This window comes from Desmodus rotundus, chromosome 7 (genome assembly GCF_022682495.2).
Source record: "Desmodus rotundus isolate HL8 chromosome 7, HLdesRot8A.1, whole genome shotgun sequence".
Classification (NCBI taxonomy): Eukaryota; Metazoa; Chordata; class Mammalia; order Chiroptera; family Phyllostomidae; genus Desmodus; species Desmodus rotundus.
In genome coordinates, this window is record NC_071393.1 from 5431204 (window position 1) to 5448042 (window position 16839).

At 42.0% G+C, this 16839-nt stretch overlaps 2 protein-coding genes across 6 annotated transcripts in view; one reads left to right on the forward strand and one right to left on the reverse strand.

Moving 5' to 3' along the window:
• Positions 1-16839, reverse strand: part of TMEM116 (transmembrane protein 116) — a 116633-nt gene that overhangs the window by 42366 nt on the left and 57428 nt on the right. Inside the window, exon 11 of one of the 5 annotated variants that reach the window (XM_045201037.3) lies at positions 14967-16768. The exons of the other annotated variants lie outside the window; for them this stretch is intronic. Coding sequence (XP_045056972.1) covers positions 16691-16768 — 78 coding nt within the window. The 3' untranslated portion in view covers positions 14967-16690. Of the gene's footprint in view, positions 1-14966; positions 16769-16839 lie in introns of those variants that run through there. 5 annotated transcript variants of the gene reach the window in all.
• On the forward strand, positions 966-3977 carry LOC112310465 (disintegrin and metalloproteinase domain-containing protein 1-like). Its single transcript, XM_024566680.4, has one exon. The coding sequence runs from the start codon at positions 1465-1467 to the stop codon at positions 3880-3882; it is 2418 nt and encodes an 805-aa protein (XP_024422448.4). The 5' UTR covers positions 966-1464; the 3' UTR covers positions 3883-3977.

Genomic DNA, 16839 nt, shown 5'->3' on the forward strand with positions numbered 1-16839 from the left:
AGCATAAAAAAGACCCAGTCAGAAACGAAGGATATACTAATTGAAATAAAGAACAATTTATAGGGAAACAATGGTGGAGTGGATGAAGCTGAGAATCAAATCAATGATTTGGAACATAAGGAGGCAAAAAACCACCAATCAGAACAACAAGAAGAAAAAGAATCTAAAAAAAAATGAGGATAGTATAAACAGCCTCTGGGAAAACTGAAAGAGGTCCAACATTTGCCTCATAGGGGTGCCTGAAGAAGAGGAAGTGCAAGAAATTGGAAATCTATCTGAAAAAATAGTGAAAGAAAACTTCCCTAATGTGGTGAAAGAAATATACATGCAAGTCCAGGAAGCATAGAGAGTCCTAATTATGATGGAAACAAAGAGGCCCACTCCCAGATACAACACTATTAAAAGGCTAAAGGTTAAAGACAAAGAGAGACTCTTAAAAGCAAGAAAAAAGAAGTTAGTTACCAGAAGATTGCCAGAAAGGAGAGGGGAGGGGGAAAATCGGTGGAAAGTGAGGGGATTAAGAAGTACAAATAGGTAGTTACAGAATACCCATGGGGATGTAAAGTATAGTATAGGAAACAGAGTAGCCAAAGAACTTATACACATGACCCATGGACATGAACAATGGTGGGGGGATTGCCTGAGGGAATAGGGACCTCTGGGTGGAAGTGGGCAAAGGGGGAAATATCAGGACAAATGTAACAACATAATCAATACAAAATGATAAGAATAAAGAATATACTCCCTTGCCCCATTTGGGTCTATCTTGGGAGACAGGCCAGCCAACCCCTGGCCCTATCTAAAGTCTGTCCTGCGAAATGTGCGTATCACTATAATGCCTCACTGAGGGATCAAGAACACCCTGAGTTGTGATGTCCATGTGTTACAGAGCAAGAGTTTTAGAAGAGGGGAAATGGCCAATGGACTGTGCCCACCAATCATCACCAAGCCCCCTGGCCTGGAACATTAGGAGTTAACTGAGCAACGGACACAGGACAGGTGGGGGTGGGGTGCTCTGTGTGGCACAGTTGAGGAAGGCATGGAGGTTTTGTTTCCTCTCTCGAGCTACAATCTTGCATCTTAGAGTTTGCAGTCAGTCCTTCTTCGTGATTACCTCACCACAAGTCAAAAGGACTTCAGCCAAGAATCTCTGAAGCTAAAGCTGCAGAAGGGAGTCACAGAAAAAGGACACCATCTGAAGGATAACAGAGAGATCAGAGAGACTAGAAGGGACACAGCCAGAGGTAGGCGGCAGCTCTCAGAAGTCAGCAGTAGCCACCCTTTAGGCAGCCAGCATACAACTGGAGCTAATACCTGTGACTGAGGGTCTGCACATCAAGGAGAGCTGGTGCCGATGGACACAGGCCCTGCATCAGCCACTGATTCACTAGGGCCACGTCAGTGGCCGCCTCTGTGAGAGACTCTGCCTCTTCCTTGCCTTCTCTAAGGAAGAACCAAGCGGTTATGTGTGAGTCTAGTAGAGTGCTTCAGACTCGGGCTCCCCAGATGAAGGGCTTGAGGCTGGTACTGGTGCCGGGATCTTCACGTGTGACCTTGGGGATCATGCTGGTGTTGGTACTGAGTTTCCTGCCAAGCTTCTACTGTGCCCTGGGATCAGTACACTACTCTTCCTATGAAATAGTGACCCCCGAGGCTCTGAGAGTTGAGGGAAGGGAAGGCCCAGTGGAAAAGGTATCTTATGTGATATTTATGCAGGGCCAGAAACAGCTGATCCACCTGAAGGTGAAGAGAGACCATTTTGTCAGTAACTTTCCAGTCTTCTGCTACCACAATGGCGTCCTGGGACAAGAAAGGCCTTTCATCTCACATGACTGTCACTATGAAGGCCACATAGAAGGAGTCCCGGGGTCTTTTGTTTCTGTCAACACCTGTTCAGGCCTCAGGGGCATCCTGATTAAGGAGGGACGGTCCTATGGCATTGAGCCCATGGACTCTTCCAAACAGTTTGCACACGTGCTGTACACCATGGCACATCAAGCTCGAGTCTCCTGCAGTGTCACTTCCAAAGACAGCCAAGTGGTGTCCACCAGCCAGCGACAAGGGAGCAGGAAGCCTGGCAGTCTACAGGCGCTGTCCTACGTGTGGTCACACGCCAAGTACGTGGAGATGTTTGTTGTGGTCAACAACCAGCGGTTCCAAATGTGGGGCAGTAACGTCAGTGAGACAGTCCAGAGCGTGATGGACATCATCGCCCTGGCCAACAGCTTCACCAGGGGGATAAACACAGAGGTGGTGCTGGCCGGGATGGAGATTTGGACCGAGGGGGACCCCATAGAGGTCCCAGCGGACCTGCAAGTTGCACTCAGGAATTTCAACAGCTGGAGACAAGAGAAGCTCCTCCATCGTGTGAAGCATGACGTTGCCCACATGATTGTTGGGCAGCATCCTGAACGGGGTATGGGGCAGGCATTTCTCAATGGTGCCTGTTCCACAGGCTTTGCAGCGGCTGTTGAATCCTTCCATCATGAAGACGTCCTCCTGTTTGCAGCGCTCATGGTCCACGAGCTTGGGCACAACTTGGGTATTCAGCATGACCACTCGGCCTGCATTTGTAAAGACAAACGCTTCTGCCTCATGTATGAAAATATCACTAAAGAAAGTGGCTTCAGCAACTGCAGCTCTGACTACTTCTACCGGTTCCTGCAGCAACACAAAGGGGCCTGCCTATTTAACAACCCTCAGCACAAAGGCCGCTTGCGGAGGGATTCCTACTGCGGAAATGGTGTGATGGAGGGCGAGGAGCAGTGTGACTGTGGTTCTGCCTGTTACAGTCACCCGTGCTGTGACCAGACATGTAGACTGAAGGGGAATGCAGATTGTAGTGATGGACTCTGCTGTTTTGGTTGCCGATTGAGAAATAAGGGATTCGTGTGCCGTTCTGCTTCGGGAGAGTGTGACCTCCCAGAGTACTGTGATGGTACCTCTGCAGAGTGTCCTGCAGACAGCTATAAGCAAGATGGTACAGCGTGTGATAGACTTCACTACTGCGTTGGGGGTCGGTGTAGGAACCCTAATAGTCAATGCTCAGATCTATACGGGTACCCTGCCCAGTCTGCCCCCGAAAACTGTTATATTTCAATAAACAGCAAAGGGAACAGGTTTGGAAACTGTGGCCGTCCCACCTCAGCAAGGTCAAGATACGTTAAGTGTTTTGATGATAATATATTTTGTGGGAAAATTGTATGTACAAATATTAAATGGATCCCATCAATCAAACTCCATCACACAGTGATCCAGATTCCTCATGAAAACGACTTCTGCTGGAGCATGGATGCCTATAACGTTACTGATATCCCTGATGATGGGGATGTGCACCCCGGCACTCCTTGTGCCCCAAACAAAGTCTGCATGAATTACTCCTGCACTGATTATGCTGCGCTCAACTATGACTGCGATCCAGCGAGAATGTGTAGTGGGAGAGGGGTCTGTAACAACTTAAGGCACTGCCATTGTGAGGCTGGCTATGCCCCCCCTGACTGCAAAACCATAGGCAATGGGGGTAGTGTGGACAGTGGTCCCCCTGGCAAACCAGATGATGAAAATCTAAGTGAGGATGAATGGAAAAGTCATGGCATTGGTCATGGTAATTTGGGCAGAGGAGGTGAAAATAGAGATGAAAGCAGAACCATTGGCAAGCTGGTGTATGTATTCCCTTTGTTTCTTTTTGGAATATTTTTAGCTCTAATTATTGGTACCAGCTTTGGGGCTGGAAAGGGTTTTTCACAGTGCTCACAAGAGGCCCTAGAAGAAACTGAAGAAGCAGCTGTACAAGAAGAGGAAGGAGGCATAAGAGAGGAAAAAAATGAAGCAGAAAACGAGAGTGATAGGAAGATGCCTAGTATTGCAAACCTTGACACTTGACTCGGTGGAGCAAACATGAAGTGGTCACTGATGGCTGTGGCGGCTCTGATTGAGTCTCTAAAGTCTGTAGGAATGTACTAATGTAGGAGGAGGGGTTTTCTTCTATCTTTGGTTTAGTAATTGATTATATATACATAGGTAAAATCATTTCTAAAACATTTTACTACTTTTTTTCCTTTTCACATTTTATGAAACCATTTAAATAAACTTTTCTCATGGATCAATACCTATCAAGTTTTTAAACATTTTTTTCTTTTATTAAATCTAGAGAGAGTGGAGGTAGTAGGAGAGGGAGAGAGACATAATGTGAGAGAGAAGCATCAGTTGATTGCCTTTTGCACATGCCCCCACTGAGGACCAAACCTGCAACCCAGGTATGCTCCCTGATCCGGTATCAAGTCTGCGAACCTTTTGGTTTGCAGGATGATGCCCAACCCACTCAGCCACATCAGTCAGGACAGGGCCATTTGTGAGTTACCAGTTTTTCAGAGAATACCATTTTCCAACTGCTTTGTAAGACATATATCTCTTCCAGGGTTTTTCATTCCTATCACAACTACACATTATATAAAAATTTTTTATTTGATTTGTTCTAATTTTCCCAGTGGAGTATATTCATGAAATTAAAAGATTTTAAATTAAAAAGTAAATAACAGTTTTTAGATAAAGCATCATTTTAGGATTTATATATCCTATAAACTCCTTTAGATTTGGAACTCTCTGGAAGGGGCTGTTCTGATCCAGGGTGGTATAATCACCCCGTGTCCAAGTACATGGGAGAGAATAAGCAACCTAGGCAAGAGGCAAACTTGTGCAGTACTGAGTTTAGTTGGAAGTATTCATTTTCCCTTCTGTTTTTGTTTTTCTACTTTATTTATTATATTTATTTTGCATTTTCATTATTAAGTTAATATATTACCCCCTGACAATCAAAAGGAACAAAGCATTGGAGGGTAGTTAATTGTAAAGAAAGCACAAAGCATGTAAAATAATAACATCAATTCTGTGTAAGACACTATACTAAATACTTTATGTTCATTGCCTTAATTTAATTCTCCCACTCACTCTGTTAGACCATCTTCTTATACACATGGAAACACATATAAAAGAGTTTTGCTGTAGAGCTAATAAGGGGTGGAACCTGAGTCCTACCCCAGGTGCTAAATGTACATTCTCGACCTCCTCATGAGACTTTTCCTTCAGTTAAAAAAAAAAAAAAAAAAAAAAAAGAGCAAGAAGACAATTGATATCCTTACTTGCCCAGTACATGGCTTGTCCCTCACTGACTTATAAATGATGCTGATCTCTCTCATGAACTGACCACATTGTGAAGCCATTATCAGTGAGAGTGTCTTTTTCCCCATTACATTCTGACATCATGGAGTGGTGGGCTTGTATCTTGCTCAGCTCTGAGGGTCCAGCTGATTTTAAGTGCTCATTAAATGTTGACCAAGCAAAGCCCTGGCTGGGTGGCTCAGTTGGTTGGAGCATAGTCCTGTCCACCAAAATGTTGCAGGTTGATCCCCCATCAGGGCACATAACTAGATTGCAGGTTCGATCCCAGGTCTGTGTGTGTACAGAGTCGGGGGGAGACCTGTCAATGGATGTTTCTCTCTCACATCAATGTTTCTCTCTCCTCCTGCCCCCACCTAAAGTCAATAGATATATCCTCGGGTGAGGATTAAAAAAAATGTTGACCAAGTGTTTAACCAGAGCCAACTTAGGATAGGATGCAATTCTGCTAAAGGTTTACATTATAAGGTTGCAAATATTATTTCTTAAGATTTTATTTATTTACTTTTAGGGAGAAGGGAAGGGAGAAAAAGAGGGAGAGAAACATCAATGTGCAAGAGATACACCAATCAGTTGCCTCTCACATGCCCCCAACTGGGGACCTGGCCCACAACCCATGCTTGTGCCCCGACTGGGAATCAAACTGGCGACCTTTTGGTTCACAGACAGGCACTCAATCCACTAAGCCATACCTGCCAGGGCAGGATGCAAACATTTTTGAAAATGTGTTTAAAATATTTTTTAGGCTTATTGTGTTTAAAAGCTTAACATTAGAGTAGAATTTTCATGTTTTCTTGGGCAAATATGCTCACTGACTTCTGCCAAGAATGTAGGCGAAATGCTGACTCTTTAAAATTAATATCCCCCCACTTCTGGACATTAAGTTTTACAGCTTTTGAACTATGGAACAATTTTTAAAAAGATCCAATACCATTTTTGTTATTTAATAAAATTAAGTCTTGTATGAGGTTGCGCTAGAATGAAATATATGAGGATAGGAAGGTCTTGAATCAATTTCTGAACAACAAAGTCACAGTGGCTCTTCTCACAGTTAGAAGACGTGTTAAAAATTATTTAAGAAGAGAACACTGAGGTAAAATCATGACTGACCAAGTGTTTGCAGCCTCATGCCTGTTTCATTGCTGTCATCTAACCGGGCTTTCTAAGACCCTTACTAAGATGCCCCAGACACTGATTCTGTCCCCACAGTCTGGAGTTCAGGAACTTCCATTGCTCCCCCCATGATCTCTAGGAGATAATGTAAACTTGGTGTGGCATTCAAAGACTGTGACAATTGGGTGGTCCGGTCCATTTCAACTGTTGTCTCCTATGACTTTTGAAAACAAGCGTTTCCTCATATCAGGATGTCTAACAGGAAGAGCCTCAGTCCTCATACACACCATGGCCACTTCCCACTCTGGGCTCTTCATCATAGTCTTGTTTCCACTGAATGACCTTATTCTTCCATAAGCCTATTTAGTTCAATTCTCACAGCTCCAGTGAGGCTCTTGAAAGTACTCTAGCACACGGTTCTGTACTCTATTGAATGAAACACGGGTTCTCTTTGAGGGTACTTGTGGAGAGAACCTATACAGGGGGGAGTCAATCTGAAACAGACCATCAAGTGTGTGTTTTCTATAGAACAGGGTATGTAAATATCATTGCCATTAAGTGGAATTATCAATTCATACTTTGAGAGTGGGAAATGCATTTGTTTATTCATGGAACATGTTCTCAGAATCTCAAATTCTGGAGGTACTCATGAATTAGCGGAGAAACAGAAAGAAACCTTGTAGGAGACAAAAGGAATAAACTCTGAAACCACAACATTTCTTCTAGTAATGCATTTTCAGTCGCCTAACAATCATGAGCTGCATGGTAATGCAGACAATTTCACATGAAAAGTAAAAAATTTTCACATGAGAAAGAAAAAAAGTCAGAGTGCCAGTGCCTGGAAACAGAAAAGGCTCTCCCTCCGCCTTCCACTGACCCCTTAGCCACTCAGAGCTGTCCTTTACACTTCCATGAAGAGATAAATCAGGTTACCGTAAAACCGAAGAAATGCAAATAAATATACCAAATAAAGCAAAGACTACTAATTAATCCTTTGTTTTTAAAAATGTGAATGAATCCCAACGTTCAGGTAACTAATGTGTCTTGATTTAACAAAAGCTCACAGACAGGAATCTCTTTATAGGAAAACTAAAACAGTTGCAACAAAAAGGTATCAGTATGGCAAATCCCCTAACTATTGAGAGTCTACACTGAAGTATTTACATTTTATATAATAAGGCACCTAAAGTAAGAATTTGTTAGGTGTATTCATGAATTTTTCCAGAAGAGATACAATTTTTATTCCTCTTTATTGTCATGTTTGGTGCTTTTATAACCACTGTGCATATATAAAACTGTTTTACGAAACAATGCAGGCCTACAAGTAAACAATAGAGCACCTCTCCTAAGCACTGAGCGCGCTCTTTTCTTCTCTGTGGATGCTGACAGCATGAGGGCTGTGTAAACTTTGAGTTTTATGTTCTTCCAGTCTGACACAAAATAAAATAATAATAATAATAACCCTTTTTAAAAGAAGAAAGTCACCTTTCTTCTGATTGACATGGATTTTATATTCATGTCCCTAAGTCCCAGGTGTTACTTTCTGGATGACTGGTCTTAGACATGGAACTTCACTTTCTGGGGCCTCAGTTTCCTCCACATGAAGATGGCCACACAGAGAATGCCTCTCGCAGGACAGAGGAGAGATTGAATTAGGTTGCACGTGTGCTGTATCTAGTGCAGTGCCTGGCATACAGTGGGTACTCAGATACATTCGGAGAAGATACAAAACCAGATGGGATGACCATGAAGATTAGGGTGTTAATCATATGTTCTACAATGATAAGACATTCAAATCAAGCCACAACACTGGATTTCCTTTATACCTATGACATTTTGACCTACCATACAGTCATTTGCAAACATATTCTATTTCCTCTACTAAATTGTAAATCTCTGAAGGGGCAAGGAGCAAGATTTTGTTCATGTGGCAATTACTGTCTTGGACCCAGTTATGGGTAAGACTGGGAGGGGTTTTATTCTCTTCCTCAGAGCCCAAATGAAGACAATTTTGGCATTAGAAGCAATCATGCTTCTTGGAACCAGCCCTGGCTGGTGTGGCTCAGTGGATTGAGTGCTGGCCTGGGAACCAAAGGGTCGACAGTTCGATTCCCAGTCAGGGCACATGCCTGGGTTGCAAGCCAGGTCCCCAGTGAGAGGTGTGTGAGAGGCAACACACATTGATGTTTCTCTCCCTCTCTTAATCTCTCCCTTCCCCCCCTCTAGAAATAAATAGATAAAATCTTTTAAGAAGCAATCATGTTTCTTGGAACCAGTGAAGGATTCTAGCTTTCTCCCTCTTCTGACCATATCCTCAATCCTTACGTGCAAATGGCTCAGGACAAGCCTTGCACACTCCAGAGGCCTTGCTGTCTAAGTTTGATGCTTTTTATAGAAGTCTAAGTGTACTAAAGGACTGATACATATGGCCACTCCTTCCTTCCTTCAACCATTCATTCATTTCACCACTACTGAGTCTGTACCTATGAACTGCTCTAGTACTATGGAGACAGTATCAAATAAGGCAAAGTTTCTGATCTATTAAAATTTTTAAAAATTATAACCCTGTCCTGAGTAGGTTTGGAGTGACTGGAGCTGAGAAGATGGAAGGATCATTCCATCTGCTCTGTAAGTAAGGAACAGGCAGGGGCAGAACAATGGATAGCTGCAGAAGCAGAGAATTCCTGGAGTGTGCCAAGCTGTGTTTTGGACGCTTCTAGAATGGTTGAAATGCTGGTGGTGAGAAGAGGCTGATCTGGGTATATTTTGAGGCTGAGCTAAAAGGATTTGCTGATGAAGCAAATGTAAGGTATGAGAGAAAGGAAGCAAAGAAGGGTGTCTCTCTAGGAGCTTTGCTCTGAGAAACTGCACAAATAGACTTGCCATTTGCTGAGATGGGTATGAGTGTGGAAAGAGTAGGCATTGGACTTGTTCAGTTTGCGATGTCTATTAAACATCCAAGTTGGCTCTTCAGCTAGGCAGCAAGATGATTGAGTCTGGAATTCAGGACCTATGGGACTAGGTGAAACTGCCTAGGAAGTAAGTATAGCCAGGGAAGGGAAAAGGTCCAAGGACAGGGTGAGGACTTAGCTCCATGGCATTCCATGTGTAGATGTTGGTGAGATGAGAAGGACTCAGGAAAGAAATGGGAGACAGAGTGGCCAGTGTGGTTGAAGTACCACCAAGAGAGTATTGTCCTGAAGACCAAGAGAAGAAAGTGTTTCTAGAAGAGTTATACACTATGAGCCCAGTCCATCCACAAATTCTCTTGACTTTGCCTTCCACATACATCCAGAATATGACCTTTGATCACCACCCTAATTCTCCAGTGCATTGCAAGTCACCATCAACTCCCTCATAGACAACTATAGAAGTGCTGAAAGGGTCTTTCTGCTTTGACCCTGGCTCCCACAGTAGCCTCTTTTCCACCCAGCAGGCAGGGTGATTCTTTGAAAAGGTTAAGTCAGAACATATCCCTTCTTTTAAATGATGCAGATCACTCTATAAGGGGAGGACTGAGTGTTGATCATTTGATTTCACAGTAGGGAGTTATTCATTGGTAACCTGGAGTGGAGCAGTTTATATGGATGGATGGGGATGAAACCTTATTCTAGTGGAGTCAAAATATAAAGGATGAGTCAAAATACATTTCTGAAGCTGTTTGACTTCATAAGAATTCAGAGAAATGCAGATTATACAGCCACAAAGAGATGTCACTATGTGCCCCTTAGATGGGCTATAGAAGATCGAGAATTGCAAGTATTACTATGGAATGGTGGGCACTATCGTAAACTGCTTTAGAAATGTAAACTGGTATGCCACTTTGAAATAGTACTTTTTATTTCTAGTTAAACTGAAGTATTAAGTACCTTATCACTTAGCTTTTTTACTCTTAGGCAAACCCCTTGAAAATTTCTGCTTATTTTCATCATGTTACTGGACAATAAGGTCATGGAAGCCCTTTTTGGAGCATTGCAAAAGAAAAGAACCCTGTATTCACAGACAATGGATGTTAAATTGGATAGATCCTCACAAGGAAATATAAGTGTAGAGCAGTGGAAAGAAATGAACTATAGCAGCACACAAAAACTGTAAGTAAACTTAGATATTGTGCAGAACAAAGAGGCCATACATAAACACTGCATTCAAATGGATTCAGGTGAAGTTAAGATGTAAAATGGGAAACACTTCCAAATGTTCAAATAAGGTCCTCCAGAAGTTGCCTGCTCCTTAAAAGTTGTTATAACAATGGCAAAAAAAGTCAATATCATGTTTTTAGGAAGTATGGATAAATTAACCAAATCATAGAACCTCAAATTTGTTCATTTTAAAACTAAACAACCCTGGCTGGTGTGGTTCAGTGGATTGAATGCCAGCCTGTGAACCAAAAGTTGCTGGTTTGATTCCCAGTCACGGCACATGCTTGGGTTTTGGGCCAGGTTTGCAGTTAGGGGTGTGTGGGAGGTAGCTGATTAATATGATCTCTCACACATCCAAGTTTCTCTCCCTCCCCTTCTCCCTCTCTTCCCCTCTCTCATAATAAATAAATAAATAAATAAATAAATAATCTTTAAAAACTAAACAAAAACACTTCTGTTCAAGATGGTGGTATAGGTAAACAAAGCTTACCTCCTCACACAACCAGATCAACATTACAACTCAACTGTAAAACAACCATTATTCATAACTGCCAGAAATTGATCTGAATGGAAGTCCTACAACTATGGAATTAAAGAAACCACACTGAGATTGGTAGGAGGGGCAAAGAAGTGGAATAGCTGGTCCCACACCCATGTATGGTAGATAAAAATCAGGAGGGATAGCTTGAGCGTGAGGGGTCCCAGCCTCACCCCTGCCCCCCTCCCCCAGCTTAGGATTCCAGTGCCACAAGAAGGTAAGTCCCCTTAACTTCTGGATGTAAAAACCAGTGGGGATTAAGGCTGTGGAAGACAGAAACTGCTAGAGTTCCAGGCAGTTCCTTTTAAAGGGCCCCCCCACAGACTTACTTGGACTCACTCCCACTGAGCTCCAGCACTAGGGCAGCAGCTTGAAAGGCACCAGAGACATACAAGGAGGAACTGCAGTGTCTGGCATCAGGGCGAGAGCTGGGGGACAGTTTTTCTCCCACACAGAAGTGCTGGCAGAGGCCATTGTTCCTTTTCTGAGCCCTACTTCCACAGAGTGGGCAGGTAGGTGCCATATCTGAGGCTTCATCAACCTGGCTCACACTGTTTCCTCCACCCTGGTGATTCCCTGAGGCTCCACCCCGCCCAACTCTGGGGCTAGCCCAAGCTGTTTTCAGTGGCCTTTCCATACAAATAGCTTGTCTTGGCTCATGCTTCAGATTTTCCTAAATTCTCTCAAACAAGCAGCATCTGGCCTTAGTGAGCCCCATACCCTTTGTTAAGTAGCCGCAGGCCTAGCACTAGCAGCAGCTGGTCTTCGTTCACAGTTTGGCCTCGCTTGGGCACCTCCAAGCCCACCACAAGTAGCAGCCAACTGCAAATATCTTTGTAGCTTATGCCAGGTGGCCCTGGACAGGACACAGGTGGTGGCTGTCCTTGGCCTTCACCTTCTGGGAGGCCTCAGAGCCTGTGCACCAAGTGAACAGCTATAGACTATGTCAGAGCACCACCACCCAAATACCTCCACAAGTAACACACTCAGGGGCAAACTCAGCAGGCACCAAAGCCCTGCTGAACTAAGTCCTGCTCTGTGCAGTGGGTCCCTGCACAGCTTATCCTCCATGGTGGTTGGAGGTTGGTGGTCAGTGACCACAGCCAGTCCTTGCAACTGACTGGCCTGGGTAAATCCCTCCCATTGACCTGCCAACAGCAATCAAGTCTCAACTACAAAAGGTGGGTGTACACAGACCACAAGGTGGGTGCACCTCAAATACCCAGCTTGGGTGATAGGGGAGACTGTGTCACTGGACCCTACAGGACACTTAATACATTAGGCCACTCTTCCAAGCCAGGGGGTCATAGCAGTGCTACCTAATACATAGAAACAAACACAGGGAGGCTGCCAAAATGAGGAGTCAAAGAAACATGGCCTAAATGAAAGCACAGAACAAAACTCCAGAAAAAGAACTGAACAAAATGGAGACAAGCAATCTACTAGATGCAGAGTTCAAAATACTGGTTATAAGGATGCTCAATGAACTTAGGAGAAGAGTAGGTGAACTCAAATAAACTTCAATAGCACAAAAAACCAACATGAAAACCATAAAAAAGAACCAGTCAGAAATGAAGGATACACTAACTGAAATGAAGAACAATTTATGGGGAATCAATAGTAGAGTGGATGAAGCTGCGAATCACATCAGCAATTTAGACTATAAGGAAGTAAAAAATACACAATCAGAACAACAAGAAGAAAACAGAATCCAAAAAAAATGAGGACAGTGTGTAAAAATCTTCTGGGACAACTTCAAGTGTACCAACATTCACATCACAAGGGTGCCAGAAGGAGAAGAGAGAGAGCAAGAAATAGAAAACCTTTTTGAAAAAATAATGACAGAAACCTTCCCTAACTTGGTGAAGGACAAAGACATACAAGTCCAGAAAGTGCAGAGAATCCTATACAAAATGAGCCAAACAGGCCCACACCAAGACGCATCATAATTAAAATGCCTAAGGCAAAAGACAAAGAGAGAATCTTAAAAGCAGCAAGAGCAAAGCAGTTAGTTACCAACAAGAGAGCTCACATAAGACTGTCAGTTGATTTCTCAAAAGAAACTTTGAAGGCTAGGAGGGATTTGCAAGAAATATTCAAAGTGATGAAAAGCAAGGACCTACAAACAAGATAACTTTTAGCAGCAAAGCAATCATTTAGAATTGAGGGATAGATAAAGAGCTTCCTACACAAGAAAAAGCTAAAGGAATTCGTCACCACCAAACCAGTATTATATGAAATGTTAAAGGGTCTTCTTTAAGAAGAAGATCAAAACTATGAACAATAAAATGGCAATAAATATGTATCTATCAGTAATTGAATCTGAAAAAAACAAAAGAGCAGAAGAGAAACAGAATCATAGATACAGAGAATGTTTTTATGGTTGCCAGATGGGAGGGGAGTTGGGGAATTGGCAAAAAAGGTGAAGGAATTAAGAAGTACAAATTGGTTGTTTCAGAATAGTCATGAGGATGTAAAGTACAGCATAGGAAATATAGTAGCCAAAGAATATACATGCATTACCCATGGACATAGACAATGGTGTGGGGATTGCCTGAGGGAGTGGGGGGGTGGGTTTGGTGGAGGGGGACAAAGGGGGGAAATTGGGGCAGCTGTAATAACAGAAACAAAACATAAATTAAAAAAATAAAAACTAAATAAAAACAATAAAACAGCTGAATCTTGGTAACAGCAGTAAGCTATACTAAATTTTAACCGCCTTATTCCCATATCCTTCTCCTCAGGTCCCCACTAGCCTTGAAAAACTACATCATCACAACTACAGCAGCTGTGAAAACAGGCAGCCTAGTTCCCAGTGGAATGGGCAGAAAAGTTTGGTGCTCCCTTAAAAGCCCTGTCCCCGTAGAGTTGTTACTAGTTAACATGTCTGGCAGTTCCCTGGAAAATCCTCATTCATAGGACTTGTCTTGATATAAACTCTAGAAGAAAACAACAGGCACAAGTTTCACAGCATTGGATTTGGCAAAGATTTCTCACATATGACACTAAAGGCACAGGCAACAAAAGACAAAATAGGCAAAACAGAGTTCTTAAAAAAAATTTGTGCATCAAAACCCACTACAACCAGAGTAAAAAGGCAACATGAACAGCTGAAGAAGATATTTGCAAATCACATATCTGGTAAGAGATTAATGTCCAGAATATATAGAGAACTCCTAAGCCTCAACAACAGAAAAACCAACAACCTGATTTAAAAAATGGGCAAAGGACTCAAATTAACATTTCTTCAAAAAAGATACACAAATGGCCTTATAGGAAAGATACTCAACATCACTAATTGTTGGAGAAATGAAAATCAAAACCCCAATGACAGTGTGGGGGAGGGGGATAATGGTAGCAAGAAGGGGAAGGGATTAGTCAAAGAACATGTATGAATAACCACAGACAAAGACAGCAGTGTGGGAACTGACTGTGGGAGCTGAGGGTGGGATAGGCGGAGGAGGACAAAGGGGGGAAAATTGGGACAACTGCAATAGAATAACAATAAAAACAGATTTAAAAACCTACAATGAGACACCACCTCACACTCATTAGGATAGCAACTATCAGAAAATAAACAAACAGAAAATAGTAAGTGTTGGAGAGGATGTGGAGAATATCAAAACCCTTGTGTACTACTGGTGGGAATGTATTCTGCTGTGGAATACAATATGGTGGTTCCTCAAAAAATTAAAAATAGAATTACCATATAATCCAGCTATACCACTTCTGGGTATATAGACAAAAAAATCTAAAGTAGGTCCTGAAGTGGTATTTGTATGTTCATGTTCATAGCAGCATTATTCAAAATAGCTAAAACATAAAGCAACTTAAGTATCCATTGACAAACAAATGGTTGAGCAAAGTATTGTAAGCACATACAGTGGAATATATTAACCCTTAAAAAGAAAGGAATTCTGCAATCTACTACATGAATAAATCTTGAGGACATTGTGCTAAGTGAAATAAGCCAGTCCAAAAAGACAAATACTGTACCATTCCACTATATAAGGTACTCACAGCAGTCGAAATCATACAGAAAGTTGAATGGTGGCTGCTAGGGCTGGGGGGAAGGCAGCAATCAGGACTTATAGATTAATAAGTATACAGTTTCAGTTTCACAAGAAGAACAGTCTAAAAATGGATAGTGGCATTGGTAGCACAACATTATGAATGTATTTAACTCCACCTAGTGTATACTTAAAATGCACGAGAGAGTAAGTTTTATGTTATGTGTGTTTTAACACACTAAGATAAATCAGAAGAAAAGAAGTGGAGAATACTTCTCCACTGCAAGAGTCACCTTCAAGAAAGTGAAAAGACAGCCCACAGAATGAAGGAAAATATTTGCATATCATATCTGATAGGGACTAGTACCCAGAAAATATTAATGAGTCTTCCAACTCAACAAGAAAAGGACACCCAGCCCTGACTGGTGTGGCTCAGTGGGTTGGGTGCAGTCTCACAAACCAAAAGGTCACAGGTTGGATTCCTGGTCAGAGCACATGCCTGGATTGTGGGCCAGGTATCCCTGGCTCTGTTGAGGGTATGTGAGAGACAACAAATCATTGTTTCTCTCGCATATCAATGTTTCTCTCCCTCTATTTCTCCCTCCCTTCCCCTCTCTCTAAAAATAAATAAATAAAATCTTTTTTAAAAAAGACACCTAATTTTATAAGGGCAAAGGATGTAAATAGACATTTCTGCAAGAAGATATAAATGACCAAAAAAGAATATGAAAAGGTGTGTAACATCATTAATTACTAGGAAAGTGCGGATCAAAACTATGATGAGATACCACTTCACATCCACTAGAGTGGTTACAGTAAAAAAACAGACATGTCCTGGCTGGGTGGCTCAGTTGGTTAGACGTCTTCCTGTACACCTTTAAAAAAGGCTGAGGGTTTGATTCCTCATTAGGGCACATATTGGGTTGGCCAAAAATTCATTTGATTGTTTTCCATAAGATAGCTCTAGTAGTGCTTAGTTGTTTTTAACTTCATTCAAAACAATTTTATTAGATTGTATTGACAGCTGTCATATCAGCATGCATTAAGAAAAACCCATCAAAATTGGTAAATTTTTGTGTAGTCATTTTAATATTGAAGATGGAAGAAAATACACAACAATTTTCAGCATATTATGCTTCATTATTTCAAGAAAGATAAAAAAGCAAATGAAATGCAAAAAAAATATGTGTGCAGTGTATGGAGAAGGTGCTGTGACTGATCAAATATGTCAAAAGTGGTTTCTGAAGCTTCGTGCTGGAGATCTCTCGCTGGATGATGCTCCTTAGTCAGGAAGACCAGTTGAAGCAATCAAATCGAGACATTAATTGAGAACAATCAAGGTTATACAATGCAAGAGATAGCCAACATACTCAAAATATACAAATCAATATAGTTATTGGTGAAAATAAAAATGTGTCTTTTGTTTTACAGAAAAACCATATGAGCTTTTTGGCCAACCCAATAACTAGGCTGTGGGTTCAGTCCCCAGTTGGGGCACATATGGAAGGCAACCAATCAGTGTTTCTCTCTCACATCAATGTCTCTCTCTCCCCCTCTCACCCCCCTCCTTCTTGTTCCCCTCTTTCTGAAATCAATAAAACATATCCTTGGGTGAGGATCCTCCCAAAATAGACAATAACAAATGTTAGTGATGATGTAGAGAGACTGAAATCCTCATTCCATTGCTGGCAGGAATGTAAAATTTGTGTAACTGCTTAGGAAGTCATTGGGCGGTTCCTCAAGAGGTTAAACCTCGAGTTATCACATGACCAAGCAATTTCACTCCTAAGTACCTACACAAGAAAAATGAAAACATACGTCCATGTAAAACTCATGTCCATAGCAGTATTATTCATACTAGCCC

Coding starts and splice junctions, on each gene's coding strand:
- LOC112310465 (XM_024566680.4), top strand. CDS start 1,465: ATGTGTGAGTCTAGTAGAGTGCTTCAGACTCGGGCTCCCCAGATGAAG.